Raw genomic sequence first — 14,242 nt, 5'->3', positions numbered from 1 at the left:
AGCTCTCGTGAGGGCAAAGGCAAAGCCCAACCCTGCCTCCAGCCTTCTCGAAGTAAACAGCACGGAACGTTTTCAGTTACAATTCTTAACATGGGAGTTGTATAAGTGCTAACTCTCGGCTGTTACTAGTGAGACTTCCTATTTTTTTACGGAAACAATGTATTTTCCACAATTTTATATTCTCCCCACTAAAACCTTTCTAGGCCAATCCAAGTCAATGGACAGATCGAACTCTGTTGGCTAATTTGAAATGTTGACATGTTAGGTTGTAAAATGAACTTTGAACATGCAGAACTTGTCCATTGTCCAAACCCTGGTAAATTAGTATTTCCTCTGTTTCTATCACTCTTGCCAATCCGCTCGCTGGAGAGATCATTGAAAGGACTGGGAGGGAGCAGCTGACCGCACGTCTGTGGAATTGCGTAATGGCATCATCGCCGATGTTTTTACGTCACAAAAGGAAGTGCAATGCACTTACAGCTGTATGTATAGAGTGCTGCGGTAGAACGAGTCGGCTGGAATTGTGGGGACTAGAGACAACAGCGTGGGTTCTACAGGAGCCGGGGATTCTAAAGACAAAGTACAGGCGGCGAAGAGGGACAGAAAGCTTCTGCAGACGAAAACTCCGTGCGACCGGAAGCGCTGCCTTTATTAGCACAACAATAAGCGGCAGGAGGCAACGCGTAGTGCTGGCCACAGCGCCTCCCTCGGTGGCAGGCTTCGCGGCGGCGGCGGCCCGGTGAGCCCGAGCTCCCCAGGGCAGGGGAAAGCGTATAGACGGGGCAGTGCTTGCGGGGCCCCCGGGAGTCCCGCCGCGCAGCCCCAGCGTGTCACTGTGACACATAGTGCGCTCTGTGCCCCGCGGCCAGCGGTCGCTGTCGGCATCGCACTCCGGGGTTCATGCCCCCCGGCCGCGTCACTGAGCCCCGGTCCCTGCTCTAAGAGCCGCTGACAGTGGGGTGACGAGAGCAGTCGAGCCCCCTTCTCTGCCAATCCCCCTTTTTTTTTTTTTAGTTCGGAGCCCCTAAACTGCTGGACCGTGGGGTACAATTTCCGTTGCCCCGCCGAACACACTGCGTTGACTATCAGCTACTGATATCTTGCACAGCCCAGGGGGTAAGGCTAACTGCATCCTATCTCAGGCGAAAGAAGAGCCCCTGTACACCTAGTTCTGGGATAAGGAGTGTCCCCCCACTCTCAGCGTGATCGCTTCTCTGAAAGACTTCTTGCAGCTTCTCCACTGTGTTCCCCTGCAGAGTCCCCCTGGGCGTTATTCTGCGCTCCTTCACCATGGCCCACCAGCAAGTGACCAGCTCCCAGAAGGCCCTGATGCTGGAGTTGAAGTCGCTACAGGAGGAACCGGTCGAGGGCTTCAGAATCGCCCTAGTGGACGAGTCTGACCTCTACAACTGGGAGGTTGCGATCTTCGGGCCCCCGAATACCCTCTACGAAGGGGGCTACTTCAAGGTAAACGCTCTCATCTCCTGTGTGTCATCTCGTGCACTCTGTTTACTTGCGCTCATGCCCGCTCACAACACTGTGGCACCCCCGGGCCGCCTCATTGTTTATGTTGGGTGTTAGCATAGCACGTAAGACAGACACGCAGGCAATAACGCACAACTGTAACTGTACCTGGTTTAGGGCCGACCAAAGCACTAATGTTGAAGAACATCTGGGTTGAATAGCTTCAACTGTAGTGATGGGTGTCCTGAAATCTGATCTTTGCACCAGGAGTCTCCTCCCGAATACACCAAACTGCGCACAAAAGCGACCTCCATCATGGTGATAAAGTAACAATGATGGTCTGTCTATGTTTGTGCTATTGGTATTTTTTGCGTTTGTGGGCTTCGTGATATGTACTACAATACAATCCAGTACACGTTATTGGTGCATTTTGGCACTGCGTTTTAGCTACCAATTTCAACCTGGGAGAGTTAGTTTCATCATACATATTGTAATAGTGTCGAGCAGGAAGTTAAAGTTTCCCTAAAACTACGAACGCCCTACATAAGTAAAGTTCTGCTGGGTATAGTCTCTGTAGTTCAGACCAGTAAACTGTATGTTCTGTTTACATTCGCGGTATCGTACAACATTGTGAGGATCTGCTAGCTTCAAACGGTTCTGTGCTCCATGCATGGGGGACCAGTTACGTTTCGATGCCACCTACCTTTTTAATGTGTATGTCCAACCTTAATATCAGGCCAGTGTTGGGAGAATTATATAATCCTCTGCTTGAATGCGGATTGCACTCACCTATTCAAGTTTCCAGTCATTACAAAAGTAATATTATCTCGATCATATTGAGATGGTTCTGTGACTATCATTACTAATTTGTAATCTTTAGGCAATATTTTGGCCTTGCCACATTTTGTCCCTGAAATTTCTTTTAAAAGAAATTATTCTGGCCGGTCTGCCATTCTGTTTGTCTCCCGAATCCATAGCGCAGCCTTACCAAGTTGTAGGTATGTTGCCAAAGTGTCCACGAACGGATAGCGGTGAGAAAGTAAACACATTGGCAGCACACCTCCTGTGTAATGTTGCCTTTTAAGGGCAGCAACATGGAGGGCCTCAACTAGGCCAAGAGCGTAAGAATATATATATATATATTTCTCCCATTGGTTAATACATTTTGACCTTTTACTGCACCAAACCAATTTTTCTTTTAACTGTAAGAGCTGATATCGGTCTGTGTGGGGCCTGCGGACATTTGCTTTAATTTCTAAAATGGATGCTACTTTTCCCGTTTACAAAGTTGCCCATGACCTTTCAGTAAATAAGGAACGTTGTCTTGCAGACAGAAAACTGCCTTAATTATGAACGAAAATGTGCAGTAGATGTTCACGACACAAAGTAGGTGCCATATTTTTTTGCTTGCAAAACCAGGGTTTTAGGATGGAGAATCCCTTCGCAGTTCCTACCCTGCAATCCTGAGGGTTGCTAGGGCTGTTGTCAAGCTGTAAACCGAGCACATGCAAAAGTAGAGTCTTGTATGCCAGTCCTCCATTCACTGTCACAGACTATGGCGCTTTTATGGAAGAACACTTTTCTATTTTTGCATGCACCTCAGCGTCTGGCCCTCATTGATTAATGGTGTTTCCTGATATACAATTATTTTATTTATTTATTTATTTTGGGCCCTGAAATCTAATTCTGGAGATTTTTTTTCTTGATGTTGTATTGCCAATTTTGATGTTAAATAACACGCCTGTTATGGTTGACAGCAAGGTGAACTCTATTTATTCTTTGTAGAATCTAAAATAAGTTCCTGGTTCGGACATTTTCTTTCTAATGCGGCTTACTACCTAGTGTCCGCTGTTTCTCTTAAAACGCAAAAGGTGCGAGTGTTGGCAAGCTACCAAACGGCAATTGAAGTGTTATTTAAACTCAAAATTGAACAGCAAATTGTAACGCTCGGAAGAAGTATGAAAGTATTTGTTTTGTGCTGGCGATAATAATGGGTATCTATGCACCTAAGCCAACAACCATATGACCTGACATTAGAAAAGCTCGCAAACAGAAAGTAGCAATAAAGCAGGTTCCAGAAAGAAGAGGGATAATTGGTTTGTAAAATATATTTTAGTTAATGTTTGGCTTCTTCACTAAGTGGACACCCTTCTCTAGTACCCATTAGAAAACACCCCCACCCTACAATTCTAGGCAAGGCGCAGTTTTATCAAAACTCAAATGTAATTAAATAAATGGTCCCCCAAGCGTTATACAGGAGAGGTCACTGCAATATTGGCCTGGTTGCTATAATCTCACTATTTCTCACAGACAAACATCCACTGTATATTATAAATCTGAATAGCAATCAGTATTTTAAACTTGAAAAGGCTAGAATGTTTGATAACGTGACCTAAGCGCTCCCCTATGTTATGTTAGCGCCTTATGTACCATTGGTATGATCTCAAGGCGCTGGTAGGTTGAACGCCCTCGGGAACCGAAGTTCAAGTCAGTAGAGAGACAGTCATAAGGTGCATGTGAGCACCGGATGGATATGTGTGCAGCAGGTGTGGTATTCGTGTGATAGCTGCTTCTTAGCAGTAGGTGTGGTGGTTGGGAGATCAAGAGTATGTGTTTGTTCTGGCAGGTTGTTATCCAGACCGATTCTGGCTGCGTTAGGCCTGAGAATGCCTAGGCTGGAGGGTGTGTAACCAGCTGTGTTTAGTTAGGATGATGGGGAGTATGAGGCAATTGATGGCATGAGAACAGCTATACCGAATGGTGTCATAGTATTGCTGTGTTCTATTTGGTTGGTGGTGTAAAGAAGAGAGTAAGCGTGGAGATGGGATATGGTGGTTTACCTTAGCTGCTTGGAATCGAGCACACTCCTATAGTTCCAAGCACTCCAAACCGTTCAATTCACTCCGTTTTATGCACTCCAACCATTTTATGCACTTCAGACCATTCCATGCACTCTAATCATTTTTGTACAGTATCCGTTCCATGTCCCCTATCTGTTCTGTGCATTCCATCCGTTGCATGTACTTGCTCAGTTCTATGCACACTATCAGTTCTATGAACTCTTCTGATTAAAGCACTTCGTCCGATCTATGCATGTTATCCCTTCATCTGATTCGTTCTACCCACATTATCCATTCTCCATGTCATCCATCCACGTACTTCGCCGGTCCGCTCCGCAAGCTCTACACTTGCTCCATCTGCTCAACAACCTACATCCGCTCCACGCTCTCAATCATTCTGCGCACTTCATCCATTCATCCTGCATTATCGGTTCAACCTATGTCACTTGTCGAATGTGCTCGATCCGTCCCTTGTACTCATCTGTCCCATGCACTACACCCGTCTCATGCACTTGAATCGTCTATTCTATTATTTCCATTTGTACCATCAAACTAATACCTCTAACATTCCATGCCAACTATCTGTTCCATGCACTCTACCTATTCTGTGCACTAACCCATATCATGTATTCATCTTTTGCATCTTCTCCATTTTATTCCTCTCGACTATTTTGTTCCTCTCGTCCTTATCTATTTCATTAATTTCAACCACTTTACTGCTCTCATACAACTCATTCTTTTTATCCACTTCAATGCTTTGAACCTTTGTACTCATTCTATTTTGTTTGTCCTTTTTAGTTTACCTTATAGATTATTAGTTATCGATTTTTCGCTCGGATTATGATGCTGGATTGTTATTTATGATCTAGCAGTTTGGCTGATGTTATTGAGTTGAAGTTATCCAGTTTGAGTTAGGGGTAGGTTTTAGGGGGAAGAGCCATGTTTTCAGTAATTTGTGGAAAGACATGAGGTCCTTGGTGAGTGGGATGGGAGTGCGTTCCACAGTGTGGGGGCCAAGGCTGAGAATGATCCACCTAACCTGACTGAGCTTGTTTTTGGTATGACTAGGAGGCCGGCTGAGCTTGATCTTGGAGTACATACAGGGTGATGGGGTTTTAGTTTGTCTTGAAGATATTGAGGTTCCGTTTTATGCACAGCTCGGTGGGAAATGCATAAGGTTTTGAAGGTCACCCTTCTGCAATCGGAAGCCAGTGTAGAGTTTTGAGGGCTGGGGAGATGTGGTCCCTTGAGCCAAGCGCTAGTAGCAGTTTGGCTACAGCGTTTTGTGCTCTTTGTAGTTTAGTAAGTTGGTATGCATGTACTCCGAGGTAGAGGGGGTTAGCATAGTCTAGTCTTGATATAACAATTGATTGGACTGCGGCTAGTCTGTTGGGGACAGGAGAGCTAAGGAAAAATGTGCCTAAAGTTTTAAGGTGGTAGTGGCAGGACTTTGAGACGTTGTTGACTTGGCGCGAGAGGGTTATGAGTCTAGGGTCCATCCAAGGTTTTTTACTGAATTAGAGGGTGTCGGTGAGTTGCCCATGGTAGATGGCCAGGGTAGTGGGTGAGGAAGAAGTTTGGTGTTGCCACATACCATGATTTCTGTTTTGGAGGGGTTTAGCAAGAGGTGGTTTGTGGTCATCCAGAGATCTATGTCAAGGAGGCAGGAAGCGAGGTTAGGTCGGCAGTTGGATTTTTGGGTTCAGGAGTTTTAGAATTAGTTGAGTGTCATCGGCGTAGTTGAAGCACAGTATGTTGTGCAAACAAATTATTTGTGGGTTGGTGGCCATGTAGAGGTTAAACAGGAGGGCTGATGGGCATGCTCCTTGTGGAACTCCAGTGTCGACTGGTCGGGCTTGCGAGGAATAGGAGGAGACTAGGGTTATTTGTTTCCTATTATTGCGGAAGGATTCTATCCATTTGAGAGCGGTTCCACGAATTCCTAGGGAGTGCAGGCGGTCAAGGAGGATTGAGTGGTTGATTTTGTAGAAGGCGGTGGATAGGTCGAAGGATTAATGCGGCGCATCCCGCAGAATCTGCCGTGTTTTTAAGGTCATCCCAGATTGAGGTTACGGTGGTTTTGGTTCCGTGTCGGGATCTGAAACCTGATTGAGCGGGATCTAGGCAATTGTTGGCTTCGACAAAGGCATTTAGTTGGGAGTAGGTGGTTCGGTCAATGAGTTTGGCAAGGAACCTGGTGTTTGAGATGGAGCAGTAGTTTTTGGTTTCAAGAGGGTCGAGGGGGGGTTTTTAAAAACATTTGACATGATTCGTTTTGAATACGTCAGGAAAAATTCCTGAGGAAAGGGAGTCATTCATTTATGATGATTCTTGCATGCGTGTTCTCCTGCGCAGGTAGATGCGAACATTTCTTTGATGGTTGTGGCTGGGCAAGGGTCATGTAGTCATTATTGTGCTTTAATCAATCGGCTTCTAATGCAGAACCCCTGCTGCGTGGCTCATCTGGTGGTTGTATCAAGGTTAAAGATTAAGAAAAAGAAATCCAGACCTTACCAGCGCTGAGGATCTAAAAAAAAAAATCATTTATAAAACATGGTTATTTCCAAACATCATATGATTTCCAACAAAATAATTTAAAGTCAGTGGTCACATACACGATCATGTTATCTAACACCATCTGCAAAGATGCATTAAACCGAGGAGTGTACCTCAATGTACCCAATTATGAAGACCTTAAGAAAAACCCAACATGAACTAATTATCAAGAACATGCTAATGTTGCGCCCATTTGTTTGGCTTTGTCCAGGCTATATTCTTTGACAGTAGTTGTTGAACATTAAGTTCCAATATTGTCCTTAACACTCCTATTTGTACAACCTAATCCTACATCTCTCAAATGTCTATCCTATTAATTAATGATAGATAATATTGCATTCTAAGTTTCAACAAACACTATTTCATTTCATGTATAACCAATTGCGTCAATTTGGAAAACTACATCTAAGCTGTTGGCCCTGTTATTGGCTTATTGTCCCGAATCGCACACCCCAGGTCCCCCACCTTGACCAGACGCACTCAAAAGATGTACAGTTCCAATTCGTATGTTATACAAAAGATATATATGATTCATGACTTAAAGATGGGTCAGTAGCACAATCTATATGAATATAATTTTTCACTAAGTCATGTTCACTCCATTGCAAAATGTTTTTAAATGATTGGCCATGTTCTGTATTCCTGTTAAGAATCGGGTTATCACATCAAACTATGTGCCATCAGTTACTATATCGAAAATTGGTGAAAGCTATAGTTGAATCAATGGCATGTTCTGCCTTCCTAACTCGCCTATGGTTGTGCGCACTGTTCAGCTTGGTTTCCGGCCGTGCCCTGCATTCAGGAATGCCGCCGCCATCTTGTTTTTTCTTTTATGTAAGTCACGTTTGTGACGTCAGCGGGACATTCCGCCTTTGTAAATACCGCGAACAAGAACGAGCGCTGCCAGCTATGTTGTATCCACTTGTTGTTGGTTCAAGCATTATTTTTGTCTACACTTGACTGGTGCCTTATGTTAATATGACATGCTAACATTCAGGGTGTGATATGGAATCTTTTATAATAAAGGTTCCAATTATTATAGAATTGCCTCACTCAATTATTATACAGGCATTTATCTTTATATTAACCTCTCCTACCATTAGTGATATATCTATCCTGCCAGACTTGGCACAGTCCAACCGTGTATGTAAGAAGTATGACCAATAAGCGTTGGTTTGAATACCCCTTCACTTAACCACACCCATTTGTAGATATAGTTGCATGGTCTCTCTGCGTTACTTAGTTATGGTTCTGATTAGTTAATATCGTCAAAGGTGTAAAAGTATTACAATGTCACCATCAAACTTCTAGTGACAATCTGATACTGGTGTCAAATCAACAGCAGTGAAAACGGTCCCACAAGACATGAGCAGTATCTATGCCAAGTTTGCAGCAAATTATAACTGTGCAAATACATAGTGTCCCATATACAGGTCAAGAAACGAGTGAGTTAAACATTCAACTAAGTGTTTTCTAACCATGCGACTTCATATAAAGGCTTGCATTTCTGTATCCTTGTTCGTCCCAGTGTGGTACTTTTTTAGTTTTGCCTCTTCCTGTCGCAATATCAATGGCCCCCCCCCCCCCAGATCATAATATATTTTTGTTTTCCAACATTTGATCAAGGGAACAGCATGGTCCTACTTCTTTGGACTGTGCCAAGTCTGGCAGGATAGATACAACACTAATGGTAACTTTGAGTTGGAGGTTAATATAAAGATATATGCCTGTATAATAATTGAGTGACGCAATTCTGTGATTGTTATGTAATAATTGGAACGTTTAGAGATGCCATATCGCACCCTGCATGTTAGCATAAGGCACCAGTCAATTTTAAACAAAAATGTTTGTGAACCAAGGACAAGTGGATACAACAGAGCTGGCACTACTCAGTTTTGCGGAATTTACAATGGCAGAATGACGCGATGATGTCATGGAACGTATGACATCCGCAAAATCTTACTTAATCATGTTCCTTCTATAGCTACATCTTGCCAACTTCCATTAATTCTCACCTGTCTCCACATTTAATACAGGATGCACTACCTGCATAAGAGATCCCATAAAATATTCCCATGCTCTTTTTCTCCTTCTGTTTGCCGCATTTGACTAGCTCAATAACCTTTTTAACATAGGAAGAAAAGGCAACAAAAAAGAGAACTGCACATAATCAACATTTCATCAATGATAATAAAAAAAAAACTTGGGTTCATCAAACTCACTACAAAGCTTTATACAAAAGTAGAGAAATATGATCCATTCCCATATCCTTAGAAACGATGCAATCCAGTAAGATTAGTCTGAAGAAAGCGTGACCACATGCCAATTTTGAGCCTTTAAAACTAATAGCATGGCAGTTTTCCATTGACTCTCCCAAATTCTGGCCAGCCTTAAAACATAATCTACCCAATTCCTCAATGAAGACATAAGAGTGGAATATTATCTTGAAAGCAATTATTCATGTGTGTTTTGTGAAGCATGGTAATGGAAGTATCTGGGTTGAGGGGAAAAGGCATGCCCACAAAGCGTAGGGGAGTAAAGTGCACCAGAGGCAGGAGTGTAAGGAATCCTGCAGACCAACAAGGATAGGCAAGAACTACAGACGGGCAACAAAGGTAGTGAACAGAAATGGGCAAGGAGTAGAAGTAAGAGCAACATGTTAGGTTCCCAATTGTGGTGTACATGGAATTGGGGAAAGAGTTTCCCACAGTGTCGGGGGGAAACTCTAGCCTTCTGAGCTGGTTACTATTACAGGTCCCCACTCTGAATGCTCATGGAAAAGGCAGCAGGAGTGGGTGTCTGTGTCTGGACCATAAGGCACGAACAAGGAAACGGTCCCAAGGCTGAAGCCTGTATGGGTTGAGCAGGAACTGAACAGTGATTGCCTCCTGAACCAGGACACTGTTAACAATATGGCACAAGGTACAATAATGAAACGCAACAAAGGAAAGGGGGTGAGATTGCCTGCTGGGAAACAGCCAAACTCTTAACAATGAACTTTCACAAGTGAGGGCTAGAACAGCAATGGAAATATCCAAGGTTCAGGACCGAGAACCTGAAGAAAGAGGAAAAGCAAGAAGATAAGAATCTAGTGCAAGCTTACAGGAGACTGGAACTGGAGACTGGAAGCAAGGAACAGCGAACTGAACTATAGACCAGGAACAAAAAAACTCCAGAGGACAACAGGAACTGAACTGCAGACTGGTAGCAAGGAAACTCTGGACTGGAAGCTAAAGCAAGGAGAAACAGGCTATGGGCACAGAGCAAGGAACCGCAGGGAACATGATCGTTGGTGGTAGAGAGCAAGGGTCTGCAGACAAGGAACGACTGCAAGCAGTGGAGCACAGCTGCAGTGCAGGATGCGCAGAGGTGCAGGGAGCACAGTGCACTGGAACAAGAGCAGATTCTTGAAACTGCAGCAACATGATGAAGCAGAAATCCAAGGATCGAAGCACAAGGGGCAGGCAGCGAACTCGATGCAAGAGCCTGTGATCCTGCAGGCAGCTGCATAAATACTAACTTGTTTGAAGCAGGCTCGTTAGCACCTGGAGCACCACACCGGAAAGTATTTGCATCCTCCCTCTCTGGGTCTAGGGCAAATGAAGGAAGCCCAGATCTCTAAGGCTTCTGGGGATTGTAATCCTAAACTGCTGCATATGGATAGCCGGTGCATTATGGGATGTCGTTTCTGAAATTAAATAAGGCAGTACCAGTCTTGCAAACAGAAATTAAAGACACATTATGAATAGGTATTGCTCGGTAAGGATTATGGTGATGAATGAGTCCCAAATGTGCCGAAATGGGTTCCAATTGGTGCACCAGTGGCACTTCTTTTTAATTATCCCCTTTCTTGTATGCATCAGAAACGTATACAAAACCTTATCCTCCTGTGCCCTCACCCTGGGATGACACTCCGCCTGTCACTGCATTTACACTTACTTTGGGCATACTAATCTGGTTTACACAGTGCAATTGAATATGTAGGCTTTAATGTGCTCCCTTACATGAAGACAAGAACTATGCCCTAGGATCTTGTATGATCGCTCTTTCAATTGTATCTATCTTCTGTTTAGAAAGTGTAGTTAACGTTGTTCATGCTAGGTGGAGTTTGATTCTTCACTGGCTCTTCCTCTGTTTGCCCACTTGTCAAACAAGGCGCATCAAAGCAGCGCTTCGTGTGGTGGCTCGGACACCCACATATGCTGTGCTAACATTTTACATGCAATACCAAAGCAATGGAGTTCTGGGCTAGTTGTGGATGGTTGTCATAAATCTAATTCTGCAGCTGTTGCAATAGGTACGATTTTTCTCTTTTTAATGTATTTCTCATATTTTCTTTTTTGAATAACGCACATAAAACCATATCTGAGTTTAGTTTTTAAGTGCAGATCTGGGATTCGTACCTCTATTGGTATGCATGGTCTTGCTTCCAAGACCAGCACGTTGCTCCTGTGCTATCCTAGACATTTAATTGTTGGTATATATCTAATCGTTGAGAATGTGCATTTCATTGGGATAAATTGTGCTACAGGCTTAAGCGAAATGGATCGTTTGCTTGCAGTCCATCAAATAATAAGTGCTGCTAAATGAAGCAAGGTGTTTTTTTTTTTTTTTTTTTTTACGGAACGAATTATTTCAGTGCAAAGCTGCATTTCAGAGAAACGATACATCAATCGGGTCATTTCTGCTGAATCCCTTTCAGGGCATGCTACAGCAGCATGACTGTAGCAGGCATGCGCTTCGATTGATTTCCCGCACCCCTCCATGACTTTGTAATGGCTCTGCTGTGGTCCAAGGGCATACCATCTTGGCTACTGTATTGTAGTTACTGTAACTTTGCTATATTGTACTCTGACCTGGCATGTCACTGCTCAGAAGTAGAATAGATCTCCCTCCACCTCATGAAGCTGTTGAAGTGGGATGGTGCACACATTTTAAATCCGCGTCCGAGTTGTCGCCAAACTCTTTGCTGTTATCGCTGGAGTAACATGGCTCCTTCCGAGGCCCATAGATCAGTAGTGTTTGCGTTTAGCATTGCAGATGGATGTTCTGGATGGGATTTGTAGTTAGTTGAGTGAATTCCCCATCTTAGTTGCTGTGGGGCAAGTACTGGGGACCGAGTTGACCCAGCCATTACTCCATGTGGAGTAGTGGTATCATTCAGGTTTGCCACCCCTCCTAAGGTGCAGATCCCTTCAGAGTTGACGCAAGAAACGGAGAAGAGATGATCTGGATACATTGGGGAAGAGACAAAGATCAGAAGTAAGCTAGTGAGCATATCTTGGATTTATAGGGAAACTACTATCTTGGAGGAAAGGTAGTACATATTCTAACCATCGGCTGCTCTAGAGAAGGGTAACTCTGGTACCTAGCCACCAGTAGAATCGGAATGAGAGTATGTGCTTTAAGGAAGGCCCTTAGGCTAAGCAGAAGGGAGTATAGAGAACCAGGGTTTCATAATGTCTTTCTGGAGAAGAGAACCCTGGCCGCGGGGTGACCTAGTATGGCCTGCCTGGAAAGAAGGGGGAGAACCTGAACGAGGTGGTGTGGGGACAAATACCCATTGATGTTCAAGTGACTGCATTTCAAGGTCTGGGAGAGAGCTAAGCAAGTCTGAGATGAAACCTGAACCTCTAAGGTCTTTAGAGACAACTGAAAGCAGGAAGACAGTGTCGCGTTGCTGGGCCTTACATTGCAGTCCAAAGAAGCATCTGGTTGTGCAGGGTTGTTTCAAGCTAGACCTTTTTAATGCTGAATAAGAATTGTAAATACAGTTTTGGGCTTTTAGCACAGCTATTCCCTCTGCTTATGAGACCGTTTTATCTTTCTTCTCCTTTGTCGAGCATGCCAGGGTGCTGGGGGGGTTATACACCTAGAAATGGGGCCATTGAAGAGGCAATGAGGCTTCCTGACGTGGGTTGGTAAGTACTGGAAGAGGGATGTGAAGTAATGCTTACACCGAACTGGTTTGCACATGACATCAGAAAGAAATGCCAACAATTTGTCTCCATTTTAGCTGGGGGTGAACAACCTTGTAGAATGTGCTGATCTAACTATTTATGGCTCCACTGTGGGGGAGGTGTGTGTGTGTGTGGTAAGATATGAAGTATCTCAAACGTTTACATTTTGAATTTTACATCTTGCTAAAGAATATAGGGGGGTGTACAAAAAAAGTTATGGTGGGTTCATAAAGGCTTGAGAATTGAAAGGTGAAATGCAGTATTTATTCCAAGTCACACATTGCACCCCACCACCTAATAATAACCATTGCTGGAAGTTCACTTCGAGTTCACAGGCACATCGGCATAGAATTGTGGGTGTCCAATTACCTCAAATGCATGCCTTTTGCTCCAGAAAATGGACTGTTTTACAGGGCAGTTGCTACTTTATATATGGCGTAATCCGTGTTTCAGAGGAGTTTTGGCTGTTGGGCTGCCACTCTGGTTCTTTGTTCCTGCAGCACCTGCTTTGCAGTCGGTAATCAGCAAGAGGGAGAATGCCTGCTGGCTCACCCCTACGTTATCACCCAAGTAATTATTTGGATTGTGTGCTTGTGCATACGCTCTGGGACTTGTGCTGGTGCTTGAGCGGTGGGCGGCAGAGCCATTATCTGATTACGCTGTCATTTTTATTTATTTATTTTTTGTTCAAATTGCAGCCCCTCCCGCTGTCCTGCCCACTGTTTCAGCCTACCTATAAAGATCCAGTGCGCACGCATCCGTAAGTGTTTCAGACGTGGTCTGGCTGTTGGCTGGACAGTGGCGGGGAAGTGGCAAGTTTTTCAATTAATATATATATATTCCACGTTATCTTTGATAAATGTAAGTTCTTGCTCATTAGGCACACTGTTGAAAGCTCATCCGCCTCCAATTCCCTCAGGGTTAGCCGCTTCTCGAAGCAATGAACTGGGGGTAGATCTCTCTCCGCGGCAGGGGCCTCCCTCTGGAACAGCCTTCCTGCCTCCCTGAAACTTGAGGAGAACCATCTCCGGTTCCGGAAGCACCTCAAAACCTTCCTCTTTGCTTCTGCTTTCTCTCTCCCTCTCCCCTGCTGAACAGCTAATTAATTCTTCACTGAAACTGCACTTATCCTGCAACTGGACCACTCTAGACGGCCTCGGTCCTTGGCCCAGCCACTCTCCTCTTGCACTGATGCCCTGGAACCCCTTTGCACTGCGGTACTGTCTCTGTATCCCTACAGCCCCCCCCCCCTTCCCCAGCACTTGCTTTGCACTTACCTCGCACTTGCCACCAGCTGGCCCTATTTATTTATTTATTACTTTACGCCACTTACCTTGTACTGCACCTCCCCCCTCCCCTTCCCTTTGCACTTTTCCCCCTCCCCCACCCCTGCACTTGCGCGATCTGAATGACACCTGGCCT

At 44.5% G+C, this 14,242-nt stretch overlaps 1 protein-coding gene across 1 annotated transcript in view; it reads left to right on the top strand.

The window, feature by feature from the left end:
• The first annotated feature begins 406 nt into the window (after window positions 1–406).
• Window positions 407–14,242, top strand: part of UBE2R2 (ubiquitin conjugating enzyme E2 R2) — a 193,046-nt gene continuing 179,210 nt past the window's right edge. Inside the window, exon 1 of the mRNA XM_069626861.1 lies at window positions 407–1,467. Within this exon, the coding sequence (XP_069482962.1) occupies window positions 1,291–1,467 (177 nt within the window). The 5' untranslated portion in view covers window positions 407–1,290. The remainder of the gene's footprint in view (window positions 1,468–14,242) is intronic.

Source organism: Ambystoma mexicanum, chromosome 6p (assembly GCF_040938575.1).
Source record: "Ambystoma mexicanum isolate Mex_15411 chromosome 6p, UKY_AmexF1_1, whole genome shotgun sequence".
Classification (NCBI taxonomy): Eukaryota; Metazoa; Chordata; class Amphibia; order Caudata; family Ambystomatidae; genus Ambystoma; species Ambystoma mexicanum.
The sequence above is the reverse complement of the archived record's forward strand: the minus strand, read 5'-3'. Positions and strand labels throughout refer to the sequence as shown.